The sequence below is a fragment of the Crocuta crocuta genome, unplaced genomic scaffold (genome assembly GCF_008692635.1).
Source record: "Crocuta crocuta isolate KB4526 unplaced genomic scaffold, BGI_CrCroc_1.0 scaffold236, whole genome shotgun sequence".
Taxonomy (NCBI): Eukaryota; Metazoa; Chordata; class Mammalia; order Carnivora; family Hyaenidae; genus Crocuta; species Crocuta crocuta.
In genome coordinates, this window is record NW_027530998.1 from 1913335 (window position 1) to 1929999 (window position 16665).

Genomic DNA, 16665 nt, shown 5'->3' on the forward strand with positions numbered 1-16665 from the left:
ATATGGGATTATTTAAATATTTCCAGAGCAGGTGCCTCGGAGTATAACTCCAGGTGTTAACTGAAATATGTGAGCTTAACCACTATCCAATACTACCACCCATTAACTTAAGGCAGTTGAGACAAAGATGCTAATCAATTAGGCACACAAAAACTGGGACTCTTTAGCCTTAGATTCTTACTGGATATAAACTAATCTAATCCCAGCCCCAGAGCCTCAATTTTAAGGAAGAAAATAAAATTAAGAACATGGATGAAGTGCTGGAAATCATTGTTTTTCATACAGAGGAGTACTTCACAAGAGATTCACAGGCAAGAGTAATTTTAAGAGACTTAAAATCTATATTCTTAACTTCCAAATGTACACCTTCCTAGACTGATATACCTAAGAGCACTCCCGTGGTGATGGTTCTTCTTTCTCAACTTTCCTTCATACTAATTTTTTTCTACTTTACCTCTCACTCAGAGAGCCTTACTAAGTAGGGCACACTGTCCCAGGACACAAAATGTCCAATTAGAAATATTTGCATCCTTAGGGTACCTGTCTCAGTCGTTTAAGAGTTCAGCTTCAGCTCAGGTCATGATCTCATAGTTCATGAGTTTGAGCCCGGTATCAGGCTCTGTGCTGACAGCTCAGAGCCTGGAGCCCGCTTTGGATTCTGTGTCTCCCTTGCTCTCTGCCCCTCCCCTGCTCTCTGCCCCTTCCCAACTCACACTCTGTGTCTCTCAAAAATAAACAAACGTTAAATAAATACATATTTGCTTCCTAGAAGACTCCTTATGAGAGGGAATCCATAATTTTTCAAAATTCTTTATAACATCTATTATTTAACTAACTTGTATCTGCTTTCAGTAATGAAGTAGGGACTCACTTTTTAGGGCTCTGGTATAAAAAATCAATCAGATGCTTGCCGTAATGCACTACCATAATTTACTAAAGCTTCTGAGTATGTGAAAACTTTGGTCAGTGTGTGTATCTCTTTTACTCAAAACCATGCAAATGGGAGGCAAGTACAATTTGATTTACACGAATAATCTTACTGATATGAAAGTTTAGGTCATAGAGAGCAAGAGATAAACAATTTTAAGAAGTCCCCACCTTTTTTAAATGAATATATAGTTAATTTCTTACATTTATAAGAATTCACTCCCTTCTTCATACATCTTCACACACGTTACACATTCATCATGCCAAAGCACTGATTTTTTTCCTGGATGTCTAGTGAGGAAAATGAATGATCATTGTTATTTTGCACCAGTTTGAATGTGGAGATAAAAACCTCTGAAAGTAGAAGTGTTAGTAATAACATTTACATGTCTTCTTACAAATTACAATGTAGTTTTTCTTATACTACCTCATTACACAATAGCTCTGAGGGTATGGAAGTTATTTTTACCTCTATTTTACAAATGAGAAAATTGACATGGCAGAGGATATCCAGGTAGTAATAAGCCAAACCAGGATTAAAAGTTAAGCCTTTGGACTCTGAAGTCTGTGATTTCCCACTCTATTAAACCACCTCTTGTGAAAATTGCTCAACTTGCTAAAGACTGTGTTCTCTAGGTAAGCTTTTATAATATGCAGTTGGGGTGATGACCTCACTGTCAAAGTGCAAAATCTATCTTAATTTTGGGTAGGAAAGCAATTTATGTATGATTTATAATGAAGTGACTTCCCTCCCCCAGAAATTCACAAAATGTATTTCCTACGTCTATATGAGGAAACATGGCGTTTAAATAACCTTTCAAGTGTGCTTCAAGGAAATGAACTGTATCTTTTAAGATTTCAAGGAAGCATTCATGTCTAGAAAAAATATAAAGAAGGACCTTGTTAATAAGTCACTTGGTCTGTTTCATTGGTTTTTGGCTGGGTACTGTTAATACAAATTCTAACTCAGAACACTCTGGTGATGGGATAGGAGGAGCTAGTGAAACATGAATAGAAGGGCGTGTGGTTCCACACTGGCCTGGCATTTGGTTCTTAACTGGACATTGCATCGTTGGAGCTTTCGGTTCTAGAAACAAGAATATTCCAGTGTGATTTGTGAGTGTTCTCACTCTTCAAGCTTGTGCTGTACACCACAATTGCTAAATTGTAGCTATTGTTTGCTTTACAAGAACTTGGGAGAAAAAACACGGGATAAAACTATGTTAACGTGCCAGGGAAAGGAAAAAGGATGTGGACGGATGGGGGGGAAGGATGGGGTGGCAAATAATGACCAAAACAAGGATGCCCTAAAAATAACACACATGATATAATCACATTTATGTAAAATACATGAATAACTATATACATGTATCAAATGATCATACGTCTATAAAATTGTGTATATTTTATTTTTTAATTAATGAACTATTTTAGAACAGTTTGTAGCTTACAGAAAAATAAGCAGAATGTACAGAGTTCTCATATACCACCTCAACTATCACCATATATGTATTATTATAAACAAAAATTTGTTATATCTTCTGAGGTTTTTTGCTACTTCTGACAAATTAATTTAAATCTGGGGAGTATCACCATGGAAAGAATGTTCTTAAAATTACCCTTATGAGGACAACACCTTGGACTGGTCAGTGATTTTCAGATGGCACTATGTGAAACAATCTGGGCTGGAGTCAAAGAAACTGCATCTTTAACATAACACCTGGGTGACTCTGATGCACAGGTTGAGAACTCCTGGGCCAGAAATTCTCATCCCTGAGCAGAAAACTCTCTTGAAAGTGTTTCCCACACCACCTCCACATAGAGATCTGATGTTTGACGCTCCAATTTAAACCAAATCAAAATGTTGTGTTCATTTTCAAATGCTGTCTGAGATGTCAGCACAGAAAAAATTATTAGCATCTGAGGTAGTCTATGGACCAACGAACACAATCAACTGAGTGATAGTGCAAAGTGAAATTTTTAAAAATCTCATATACTCTTTACTTGTTTGGATATCAAAGGCGAGGAAACATTAACGTATCAAAGCCCTCTAATAGATGATGTAATGTCAATTATTATCAACACACTTTGCATACTGTGTATATATACTCTTTTGGTGTACACATTTTGATGAAATATATGTGGAATTTTTATTGAAATTATTAGGCCGTCAATGTTATGTGGCAAAATTCCAAAGGCAAATAGAACTTATGTGACTGTGTCTTTCAGAATGAGATTCTGAATTAGTGTCTAATCCCAACTGACCCAAGGGCCCGTCACAGGTGTTTTAAACTCAGTTCCAAGGCTGGAGATGAGCTTTAAGACCCTTACTAGGCAGAATGTGGTTCCTATACCAGCAGTATCAATGTTGTCTGGGAACTAGTTAGAAATGCAGACACTCAGGTCCCAGCCCAGACCCACTGAAACAAATCCGCATTTTTAACATGATCCCCGAGATGATCATCTGCACGTAAAAATTTGAGAAAACTTCCCTTCAGCTATGTCAGAGTCCCGATCCTTTCCGGATTCTCCCAGCTTTGAACTAACTTCCAGCACAACCCCCTACTTCTCCAACACATCCACACACCCCATTATTTTTATTTTAGATGATCATCTCCTGCCCCTTGTTCTCATTTTCAATGGGAAAATCACACAGATTTGAACTAGGTTAACTCACAGGCTTCATTCACAAGTTGCCCTCTTTTGGCCAAAGAAAACTTTTCATCTTGATAGTTAATATTTCTGAATAATTTTCTGACAGACCTGAGCCCACCCAATAGGGTCTTCAAAGCTGCAAGTAAAGGAGAGGGTGTGGGTCCTTCTCTCTAGCTAGTACAAGGGTGCTCACCATTAACTATCCTACATCTTTGCTTCGCAGCCTTGCTGAAGTCTTTCTGGGATTGTACTTAAGTAAAAAGCAGTGAGCCCATTTAAAAAACGTCAATAATTTGTTGTATGCAAGGAAAACAGTGTTCTTACAAACAGTAGTGTCATAAGTTCCTTCCATTTCAGTGTTCCAGAAAGCTGCTGCTGCTCCTAAATCACCATTATTACTCTGGAACCACTTGGGAACATGCTAATATACGTCCAAAGCAATGTCAGTATTATTGTTTATTTTACTTTCATTATCTACATAGGCACAGTCCAAACTAGGTAGGTTGCTGTAATTCTGCCTTCTCTGGAAGGAGACTGGGGGAAAGGATGTAATGGTAACAAAGAAAAGCAGCCAATAGTTTTAGTAAATAACACTGCAAAACCCAGATATCATTTCTTATTTTCCAATTACTCCAATTCCTATCATCAAGTTAATACAGACAGTAATGTGCCTGGTGCTGGAGAGAAATCATTCAGGTAAGCTGAGGCTACTCCTTCTGTTTCTCCATCTGCTAAGCTGTTAACACGAAGACATATTGACAAGGGCTCAAGGAAAACATGGAATATTTCATCAGTAAGATTATGCTGCCCTAGAGACAGATGTTAGAAAGCTGCAATATTTAAAAATAAAGAGATAAACACATGCTTGAGGGGAAGGAATAAAATAGTCTTAGGGCTGGGAGAGAAAATTAAAAAGAAAGGAAAAATGGAAAAATAGAGGAGAGGTTTGTATTACCACAGGAAACAGTAAATCCTTATTGTGTAGGGAAAAAACTTTTTTATCTGCCTCAGGCGATCATTTACTATTAGGTAGGCATTCTTGGAGTACATTGGGGCAGATCTGTAAGAAGTGCTTAGAAGGGCTGATTATGATTACAGAGAACAGATTTATTTCTTGTCATCAGATGGTTAATGTCAAGGCTTTGACTTAAAACCATATACACTAGTTTTCATAAAAATTTAAACATGAGAAATGTTATACTATGGTAATTCACATTCAGGAATATAAAACCAATGTTAAATAATGATAACTCTGTATTTATCTGGTGACTTACACTGCAGAGGTCAAAGTACTTTGTCTTCACTTAGTTTTACTAGAGAAACATGGTAAAACAGTATTATAATGGTGGGTTATAGAAGAATATTTACAAATGACATATAGTTGCCATGGATTAAGTCAACAGAACATTTTAAACTATAGATTTTCTTTTTTGCTATAGTTTTCATACTTTTATAAATAAAATGCAAAGAGTGGTAATAGGAGAGTGAAAGGAACTTTGGCCTTGAATTCAAACAGACTCAGCTTCAGATCCTAGATATTTACTTTGCTTCTTTGAGTTTGTTTCCTCATCTATAAAACACCCACCTTGTAAGGTTGCTGAGAAAATTAAATGTCATTAATAAGAGTCCTAGCATCGCCTGAGTATCACTGGCACTCAATAAATGGCAAGTTATGTCATTAACAAGAAAACCAAATTGACACAAACAAGGAGGTCAGATATTACAATTTAATGACTGGTTGTTTTTTTCTTAAAATCTCCAAGTTCTGGTTATATCATAGAAGCCCTGACTCATGACTTTCTCCCACTGGGAAAGAAAATGACAGAGGATGAGTTCCCATAGAAAAGGGGGTAAAATAGAATACTTCTTCCAGAAAAGAGGAAGAAAGGAGAGGAAAGTGGCCCGAGGTAGGTCTGACTTGATGGTCCTGACTACCCCTCAAAGATGAGAACCCAGATAAATAACACCACAAACTGAAAGCAGAGGGGCTTCCCGTTGAGCATTCCGGGAGGAGGCAACCTTGCCAGACGACCACAGCCAACACGGGACTACACAAACAGAGTGAAATGCGGCCTGGTGTGAGTGGGCCAAAGAAGGTTCTGTGACGGCTGGCCTCAAATTTTCTTCGCTCTTGTGCAGACGGCTCTTGAATCCAGGTGTTCCTTTATAATCCCAGTAGGGTATGCGGGAGGTTGTTGTTGGGAGTGAGAAGGCATTGGGGTCACTTGAGATGACCCCAGAAAAGGTGCTGCAGAGCACGCGGGCTAAGCCAGGGCTCAGAGGGCAGGCGTGGCTGAGACACCAGGAACTGCAATGCTGTGGAGAAGTGAGAAGAGAGCAAGTGAGCAAGAGAGGGCTATAGGTTTTAACCGCTCTAAAATATAAAATACTGGTTTTAGCAGCAGATCAACAAGGTACCAGTAACCTGTTTAGACTAGATCTATCTCCGTGGATGCCAGTGAGAACTCAGATGACAGCACGAAGATCACACATGGATCTGGGGCTCTCTCCCCTCTCAGCCATGAGGACACATGAACTTTTCCTGACACCTAAAAGCCACTTCTGCCAGGACAAGGGGAGAAGGGAGAACACGGAAACACCCCCCAAAATCCTATTTTAAACCTAAAGAAACCAAGGTGCTTGCTCTTGCCATCTTCAAATCCCAGCCCGTCCTACTCTACTCCAGAAGAAATTTATTTTAATTCTAAAGAAATGAAAGGCCTTTTTAGCTCTTGATAAGCTAGATACAATGTGTCTGATTCTATAAGTCATATTTCCTCTCTCTGAGACCTGGAGATGAAACCAAAATATCCATTATGTCTCTTTATTCATAACGTTAAGGTGTGCTAATTATATTAGGTAATAGGGAGTAGTACCTTATATACATTTCCCCCCCACTTTCCTTTTTAAAATTACCGCATTGGTAATTTGGGAATTTCCTTCCTTCCTTCCTTCGTTCAATGAATATTTGCTGAGTACCTACCATGAATGAATAATGTGCCAAGAGTTTAGGAAACAAAGATAAATGAGACATGGGCTCTGTCCTTAATAAGGTAGAAAGGTTTCTAGGATGTGCGAACGGAATACACAAGTTAAAGAAAGGCTAGTTGAGTTTTGCTGCCCCTTGCTGAATAGCTGCCCACAAAACAACAAAACCTTATGGCAGTGAAGGTGCATTTTTCTCATCTACAAAATAAAAATAAGCACATAAAGGTTAGAATGCACAGAGCAGTTAACAAGCATAGTTTTCCACAAAATCATAATTATAGAAAAGTCAGTTTCTAGAAAAACAATAATAAATCAAGTTGCAGGACAATCAGAGGCACACAATACAATATCATATTTTTTAAAAAAAAGTATATTTGCTGTAATAGAAAAGTAATAAGATGTAAGAGTGGGTCAGAAAGACTATTATCATTACCCTTTTCAGTGTTTTTCAAATAGAATTAAGATAGGCATGCAAAAATAGTTATACAAAACCAAAATATTATATAGTTGTTTTAATTTTCTCAGTACTCCTTGATCATTTTAAGACATTAAATTTTAAAAGCCAAATAGTAAACCAATAAATGCCCCAGGGTAGTATGCTGTTTAATGGTACAGACATTTTTTATAATGATTCTTTTTAAAATATGAATATTAAAACCCTGAATTTATTAGCTTATTAAAGTTCAAATTTTTACATATCCAGGATTTCTTAGAGGTGGGCAATGGAAGTGTGAGAAATATTTTAATTATTAACATGATTTTATGAACACAAAACAGAACTTTATGCTCTACTTTTTTTTAATGCTTTACTTAAAGAAAAAAACCCTATGATGTTTTGAAGATACTGGTCTATAGAAAAGCATTGCAGAATGTTTCCAGAAAGGTCTGGCTCCTAGAACGACTGCCATTCACATAATTTTTAATATCCTCTCTTCCTTCTATCTTCTACCATAAAGCTCATTAGAATTTATATACTGGAGCACAGAGTACACAATTTAGGAAAAACCTCTGCTTTTATCAGTTACCCCTGACAAAGTTGGTGTTTCATTCACCCTAAATGTACTTCACTCACTGATTGAAAAGTGGCATTGTTAGAGATTATAAATAATTCAACAAATGGTATCTATCTGATTAGTATTTCAAAACAATATTTTATCTCTTCCCAACCCCCTCTTTATCTTCATGGAGTGCATTTGCATTTGAAATCTATGGTTTCTGGCATATCTGGGGTAAGGTTATACTAGGAATTTACCAGACCTGTCAGTCTCCAACTTTCTTCCATATTTCATTATATCATTCCAGTTATAATTAGTTGTCTGGTAAAATTAAGAACAGTCTATTTCAGTGAATGCTCATGTGAACATTTAACAACTTTTTGTTAGGATGACAGCTTAGCGACAGAAAGAATAAACCAGAAAGGAGAGTCACTGAAGTAACCCTGGCTAACTCAGTATTGCCAGCTCAATGGAAAATTTTGCGATTTTTGCAGGGTCTTCTTCTTTTTTATTATTAATCATCAAGCCCATACTTCTTGTCAGGAGTTAAGCATCAGCTCGATGGCATTCCTGCCTCAACTAGCATGTTTTGAACTGACCTGTCTTCATTGCTACGGCTCCCTAGAAACTTTGCTGTTGATTAGCATTGATTCAGCTGAATGCTTTGACATTCAGCTTGTCAGTGAAAGCTATTTTAATCATTAAGATGCATCTCCCTTCCAAGATTGCAAACTGTTGCTGCTCATACACAACATTCTATCATTTGATTACTGCAGAAAAGAAAAGGAAGGAGGCTGGTTACTATTACTACAGATTATATTAAGAGCTAAAATTTACAGAATATTTGTGTGTGAGGTATTATCCTAAGCAATTTACAGGAACTGTCTCATTTAACCCATACCGTCACGGAGTCTCACTACCATGCTCTGCGTTCCTGTTTTCCATTTATTATCTGTGAGACATGCAGTCCTTATCTGTAAAATGGAGTAATAGTAATACCTACTTCTGGGGATGTTATGAAGATTAAATGACAGCATTCATAGACACTCCCCAGAATAGTATCTATAACATAGTGAGTTCTCATATTTTTAGTAGTAATTTTTATCACTCTGTACAGGAAGACACGGAGTCTCCTTCACCAACTGCCCTATTCACCACCACTTCTAACTTTAACCATCTCTCTTGCCTAGGCCCAAGGGAGGAGATAGAGGAAAATGGGAAGTTATTCTTTCGGGACTTCATTCTGTAGGTATTTGAACTCCAGCTCGTCAAGAGGGTGCGTGACAACTGTGGGAGGATAATTAACCTTTAAACTTTTTCCTCCTCTTCTTTCTGTCCTCACAATAGGCTTTTCCCATTCAGGCAACTAAGTGTTTACACGAGTGAAACCCTGTTGAGTAGGGTGGAGGTGAGGGATGATAACTGAGATTTTAGACAGTTTAAGGGATCTCAGAATAGAAGGGGCATTTCTTCCAGGCTTTAATGAGAGGCAAAAAGGCAGCAAGGTGACAGAATCCCAGCTTCCCATGCCCAAGTTTGTACAGGAGCAGAAAACATGTGTCATGTGACTAAGCAGGTAGCACTGGGCGGCCTCAAGAGCTCCCTCCCTGTGCCACATTCTGGAGAGAGAACAGCAGAATGATCCGAAGCTCTGCGGGGAAGCAGAATTTCTCACACTCCACAGCCCCACTAGGATGTTTCCCATTGTTGAAGAAACTGTGCTGTCTTGTTACTAGAACTCCTTCTTTTTTCTCCCGGCACACATCTAAACTACATTTCCTAGCTTCCCCTGCAGTTAGTTAGAAAAGTGGTACATCCTTTAAAACCTACATAAACCTCTGTATGAATTTTCTTCCCCTATCTGCAAGGTGAATGTATATAAACCAGTAGTGGACACATGATTCTAGGAAATGGCAGAGTCACTAAATCAGGGGTTCTTAACCTGAGATTTAATAACAGAATTTAGGAGATGATGACCTTGGACCTGGAACAAAAAAAAAACTGAATTTTCATTAACCTCTTTATGAATGTAGGCACCAATGCATAGTAATCCTAGCATTACCTGTGGCTTTGTCTCCAACCAAAATACCTAAACCAGAGGTATTTTTTTTCTAATGTTTTATTTATTTCTGAGAGAGAGAGAGAGAGAGAGAGAGCAGGGGAGGGTCAGAAAGAAAGGGAGACCCAGAATCTGAAACAGGCTCCAGGCTCTGAGCTAGCTGTCAGCACACAGCCCGATGTCGGGCTCGAACCCACGAACTGTGAGATCATGACTGAGCCGAAGTCAGACGCTTAACCGACTGAGCCACCCAGGCGCCCCAACCATAGGTATTTTCAAATTATATTACAGATGTTGAAGGTATCTCAAAATATCATTTACAACAAAATTTTCACTGAAGCAACAGTCATTAGACCCACTGCTTAATTTTTAAATTTCATATGATAATAAATTTATTTAAACAGAGTTTGCCAACTCTATTTCAATAAAATTGATTTCCTTTGAAATCCCATATAATTTGTATGCCTTTTAAAAACAACTTCATTAGGTATTTATTAGAAGGGATCTCTAGGCTTCACCAGATTGCCAAAGGAGGCTATGGAAAAAAACAAGTTAAGAACAATTGTTCTAGATGGAGTCCTGAATGACTTTACAGAGCAGAGTCCCTTCTTCCCTCTCCCTCTCATATCCCTACCACACTGCTCACCCATACTGGACCATGATGTGAGAAATAAGCTGTTATTCCATTAACCTACTGAGATTGGAGGTTACTCTTTTTAGAACAGTTAGCCTATGTAGACTAATCCCTGAATTCAATTATCCCTGAAGTTGGACCCTGAGATTTATAACTGTCACACAATAATTTTCATATTTCATATTATTTATTTTTTCTCTTCCCCATTAGGATGACAGTGTTTCTCACAGTAAGTACTTTTGAATTCACCGTGTATATATATATATATGAATGTAAACATATATAATAAAAATCTAAATAACATGGACTTTAAAAAACATAAATCCTTTATATACAAATGCACATTATTTTTAAAAGCTATCTTTAGTTAGCTCTGTTCTGCTTAAAATCCTTCTTAGCTACAGTGTAAAAACTGAAGAGAAGTGAGTAACCATAAAGATGAGATCAATATTATTTAAATCCTTCTATATAGGAATCTGGAAATTGGTAATTTTTTAGAAGGCTTGTTAATTTAAATAAAATAGTCTTGACAGAGCCCTTCAGAGTTGGGGTTTTTTTCCTCTTGATTTTAAGTATCTTTTTAATTGTAGCTAATTCACATACAGTGTTATAGGAGTTTCAGGTGCCCAGTATAGTCACTCAACACTTCATTACATCACCCAGTGTGCTCATCACAAGTGCTCTCCTTAATCTCCATCACCTATTTCACCAAACCCCACCTCCTTCAAGGTTTTTAAGGCAGATATAAATTTGACAACATTTCTCTTAAGGCATTAAGTTTTAACTTTACCTTCCTTTTTAGACTGTTTTGCTGCCTTTATCTTAACCTTAGACAAAATGAATCAGTCATTTTGAAACATTCAGGTTGTTAAAAGACAGATGCAGAGAGTCCTCTGAGGATAGACTCTTTTTAACTTCTGTGAAATTACGGTCTCTAAATTTTTATGACCTCTGGAACTACATGAATGAAAATAAAATAGGGTTAGTGTGCAATACAGTTTGGGTTTCAGCATTAAAGGGTGTAGAAAAACAGAATACATTTATTTTTAAGTGTTATATAGTATAAACATCAACCTGTCCAGATCATGATTGTTTACCAACTCCAAGCCTCATGCCTGGCAAGTAAATACTTTTATGAATGAGTAAATCAAACAGCATTTCCTTTAACTATATGTAATGTCTATCACTCATGACTGCCCTTTGTTATGAGAAAGTTGCTTTTTTTACACGTAAGGGTAAGATGACTAGGTTTAGAATTTAAAGCTTCTACACTGACAGTAGCTCACTGATCTTTGAAATTCTTAGGGTGTTAGAAAGTTCCCGATGGAAATTAAATAGTCTTTTAAAACTACTTCCTAGTGGCTGCTTTGTATTGGTATTAGTGTGTATTAGAATGTACAATAATTTTTGTTCTTTGAAATTTTTAAGTCAATTTTCACACATTCAACAGAGTAAAGAATATAGCACAATGAACCCCTCAAGTACCTAATGGCAACCTCACAAATGATCATATGTTGCTATTCTTATTTTATACATTTCTCACTCCCCAGCTTCTTTTTCCCCTCTTTTTTTCCTGGAATATTTTCCTATTCTTTCACTTCTAATTATTTCAGTAGGTATCTCTAACAGAAGAAGACTTTAAAAAAACACAATACCAGCTAGCTCACCAAACAAAATCATTGACAATTCCTTAATAACAGAGCCCGAGTTCAAGTCTTGCTTGGTTGTTTCAAAACGTCTTGTCTTTGATTGTTTAAATCAGGACCCAAACAATGTCTACATTTGGTTTATATATATCTATATATCTATATATCGATATATATATATAGTTGCATTTGGTTAATTTGGTTAATATATCTCTTAAGTTTATTTTAATAAATTCCTCCTCCCTTTTAAAAAATGACATTTATTTGTTTGTTGGAGAAACCAGGTTGTTTGTTCTGTAGAAATTCTCTCACTCTGTATTTGGCTGATTGCATCATGGCACACTTTAATGTCCTCCTTTTTTTTTTTCTTTCTTATAAAAATGGTAGTTTTTTTAAACTAAACCCTTGTTTGGATTCAAGCTTAATTTCACACATACATATTTACACATAAAATTTTCTTTGGGCAAGAATATTTCATAGGTATTACTGTGCACTCACTATTGCATTAGGAGGCATATAACATTTGTCACCCTTTTAGTGATGTTATACTTGCCCAGTGACTTCAAGTGTTGTCAGTCTGATCATAATGACAAAGTGGCTTCAACTTTCACCTAATAGTATTAGCCACTGATGACAGTTGGCTAGATCTATATTTCATCAGGAGTTGCAAAACAGTGATTTTACAGTCCTATCATTCATTCTGCATTTATTGGCTGTAATTCCATAAAGAAGAAATTTCTTCCAACTATGTGGATACCCCCAAATGTAATTCACACCAAAAAAGCTGCGTAAATGCTGGTTTCTTTCACTAAATTTAATCTACTTTTAGCACATGAATGGGAGTCCTATTAACTTCCAGTAGTGAGCAACGAGTTTCCTCTAATCCAGTCTACACTCTCCCCCAAGGTTACCAGATGGTCCAGCAGGACTGGGGCTGGATGGGATGTGGCAGGCCAAGCTATGGTGCAGGGATTTAGGGTAGGAAGGGATTGGATCAGGGAAGACAATACCTTTAACAGGTTCTAGAAGGTAGACTCTGAATCTTCTGAGCTGTTCTGGGCATCGGTGCTCTCCGCGGACTCGCTGGGTTCCTTGCTGTCATTGCCACTATCGTCAGGAGCCGGGTTCTTCTGAGCATCCTTTTCGGAACTAGGAAGTGTGCCTCCCTGGGATTCCTGGGTTTCCCTGGAGCCCAACACCACATACCTGCCCTTCTTCAGCTCCAGCTGCCTTCTCAGCTCACTGGCCATGTGCGAGAGATCTCGCTTCATAGCATAAGCGTCTTCCCCGTCTGCGTAGTATTTGGGTTCCACCTCACTAACCTGAAAGTTGAGCGTGTTAGAATAGAGGTGCAAGGCTGCTCGGTTACTCTTCCTGACGTGCAGGGACACGTACTTGGCACTAAAATTCTCGATCATGGCCCGGGAGGCCTGGTCCATCAGCTTCTGAGCCAGGCCGAGGCGCCGGTGCGAACGCTTCACGGCCAGTGAGGTGATATGTCCATGCGGGACATCATCTGGGTCCTCCTCCATTTTGGCCAGGACGTAGCCCACAATCTTCCCGTCCTCGTCCTCAGCAATGTAAGAAAGCTGGGGCCAGGAAAGGCCATGGTAGAAATAGTATTTCATCTGGTAGTTCTCGGGAAGGCAAAGAAGGTTGCAGTGTTGCATGTTAATCAGGTCGTCTGGCCGAGCATTGCGGATGTTCATAATGGCGGTGGGTAGCAAAAGGGAGTCGGATGGTGGCGACCGAAAAGGGGCTGCCACCAAGCGCAAGAGTCACTTTTTGCCTCGAGGACTTGAGTCCAGGGAGCCGAAGTCGTAGGGCTGGACGACGTGGAAGCCGGCCGTCAGGAAGGCAGGATGAGGTGGAGACGGAAGGGGCGGTGCTAAGACTCAGCTTTCAAAGTGCGCCGCCTCGTCTCAGCCAATGAGGTTTTCATGTTATATAGCTGCTGCGCGCGCAACGTTTAGGGGGTGGGGACGTGCAGTTTGTCATGGTCTCCTTGGTTTTAAATGTAACGTTTGGACTGTTGCTGCCTCTAATCTTTTATTTGTTTCAATTTTCAACTTCTTCATTTGGATACATCTCGAATATAGATCGATAACCGGAACATTGCACACACCCCAGAAATACCCACTCAGATCCCCTTGCAGTACGCTCTGACTCACTGTCCCAAAGTAACCATCACCTACATTTCTAACAGTCTCTGTATAAATGGAATCATGGTGCATACACTGTTTTTGTGTTGAGATTCCCGCCGCCCCCCACCCCCTTTTATTTGTTTTGGCTACCTTGTGTATCGTTGGGAGCTCCTCATATTCTTTCCTGTTTAATATTCCATTGTCTAAATATATCACACTCTAGTGTTGATGACAGTTTGTATTATTTCCAGTTTGGGAATATAGTGATTAATGTAGCTAAACGTTCTGGAACATGCCTTTTGTAGAAACATGCACACTTACCCAGGATTAGAATTGCTGGGTTAGAAGATACCATGATGTTCAACTTTTGTAAGTAATGTTAAGCAATTTTGCAAGGTGGTTGCTCTGTAACCGAACCCAAATCTGTCTGACGCCTGTGCAGCAAAGCCCATCACTGAGATATCAGGTATGCAGCAAGGAAAGTTTATTGGAGAAGCAGCTGAACAGAAAATGGGAGGACAAACCTCAAATCTGCCTCCCCAAGGGAGAAAGAACAAGATTTTTTGTTTTTTTTTTAAATAATCATAGGGATTGAAATTTATATGTATTGATAAAAAGGGCAAGAAACATGAGGAAAGGTGGAGCATGTGCATTGAGCAAACATATATGTAAAATACAACCCATGTTCACTTTGGGAGTAGAGACAACATCAGAAGGAGGCTAAATTCAGCCCCTGAGCTCATGAAATTATCTTAAGACAAGGAGAAAGGCTATGGGCATGCTCTGAGAGCAGATATAAACTAGGTGGGTTTGGGGCTTGTTATTTCAGGGAAGAAATGCAGGGCCTTGCTTGTTCCTAGGCTGGAACCACATCAGTGGACCTTGAGTCCAGGCTTCCTTAGAGACAGCTAGTGGATTTGTTAGTGGAGTCTGAAAAGACACAATAGCTGATTAGGGAGAGACAGTTCTCTGAAAAACAAACTTTAAACTTTCTGCTGGTTTCAACCTCATTAACCCAATGGGGCATGGTTTTCTTTTATTGCTTGTGTGGGGGTAGTGGTATTATATTGTGGTCTTATTTTGCATTTCCCTGATGACTAAAGAAGTTGGACACCTTTTTTACATCCTTATTAACCATTCTCTGTCCTTTTGTATGAAATGGCTATTCAAGTCTTTTCTTCATTTTTCTATTGGGTTGTATGTCTTTAGCTCATTAATATTTAGTACTTTTTAAATGTAAAATTCCAGTATACTTAACATACAATGTAATATTGTTTCTGGTGCACAATATAGTGATTCAATAATTCCATACATCACCCAGTGCACTCTTTAATTCTTACCATTTATTTAATCCATCCCCCCACCCCAACCATCAGTTTGTTCTCTACACCTAAGAGTCTGTTTCTTTGTTTATCTCTATTTTTTTCTCATCTATTTCTTAAATGCCATGTATTAATGAAATCATATAGTATTTATCTTCCTCTGACAGACTTATTTCAGTTAGCATTATATATACTCTAACTCCATCTGTGTTGCAAATGGCAAGATTTTATTCTTTTTTATGGCTGAATAATATTCCATTCTGTATATATACCAAACCTTTATCCAATCATCTATCAATAGATACTTGGGCTGCTGCCATAATTTGGCTGTTGTAAATAATGCTGCTATAAACATGCCGGGTGCACGTAACACTTTGAATTCATGTTTTTTTATTTTACTTTATTTTTTGGGTAAATACCTAGTAGTGTAATTACTAATTCATAGGGTAATTCTATTTTTAATTTTTTTTTTTTGAGAGAGAGAGTGAGCACACATGTGCAGGAGAGAGGCAGAGGGAGAGGGAGAGAAAGAACCTTAAGCAGGCTCCATGCCCAACACTGAGCCTGATGCAGGGCTCAATCTCACAACTGTGAGATTATGACCTGGGCCAAAATTGAGAGTTGGACATTTAACTGACTGAACCACCCAGGTGCCTGTGTTTTTAATTTTTTAAGGAAACTCCATGCTGGTTTCCACAGTGGTTGCACCAATTTGCATTCCCACATCCTCACCAACACTTGCTATTTTGTTTAATAGTTTTAAAATATATATATTCTGGGGAGGGGCACCTGGGTGGCTCAGTTGGTTGAGCATCTGACTTCGGCTCAGGTCACGATCTTGCGGTTTGTGTTCAGGCCCCACATTGGAGTTGTTGCTGTCAGTGCAGAGCCTGCTTCAGATCCTCTGTCCCCCTTTCTCCACTCCCCCCACTTGTGCTCTCTCAAAAATATACATTAAAATATTTATATATGTATATATATTATATATATTCTGGATAAGAATCCTCTGTCAGATACATTATGGTGCATAGCATCCTACTCTATTGGTTGATTTTTCACTCTCTTAATTGTGATTTTTGACACCAAGCTGGAATTTTAATGTAGTCCAATTTGTCCAGTTTTTAGATTTCATGTTTAGTGCTTTTTGTGTCCTGTTCAAGAAATCTTTGCCTACTATTAGGTTACAGAGATGTTCTTCTATGTTTTCTTCTGAAAGCCTTTTTGTTTTACATTTTATGTTTAGATATGCAGTCCACTAGAATATATTTCTGTGTAAGTTCTGAGGTAGAGATTTA

At 38.3% G+C, this 16665-nt stretch overlaps 1 protein-coding gene across 1 annotated transcript; it reads right to left on the bottom strand.

Moving 5' to 3' along the window:
• Positions 1 to 5058: 5058 nt before the first annotated feature.
• Positions 5059 to 13751, bottom strand: NAA11 (N-alpha-acetyltransferase 11, NatA catalytic subunit). Its single transcript, XM_077770543.1, has 2 exons — positions 12915 to 13751; positions 5059 to 5898 (listed from the first exon to the last, which is right to left on the bottom strand). Exon 1 carries the CDS (start codon positions 13611 to 13613, stop codon positions 12927 to 12929), a length of 687 nt encoding a protein of 228 aa, XP_077626669.1. The 5' UTR covers positions 13614 to 13751; the 3' UTR covers positions 5059 to 5898; positions 12915 to 12926.
• Positions 13752 to 16665: the final 2914 nt, after the last annotated feature.

What these genes read in the sequence shown, in the direction of transcription:
- NAA11 (XM_077770543.1), bottom strand. Translation starts at nt 13,613, where the DNA reads ATGAACATCCGCAATGCTCGGCCAGACGACCTGATTAACATGCAACAC.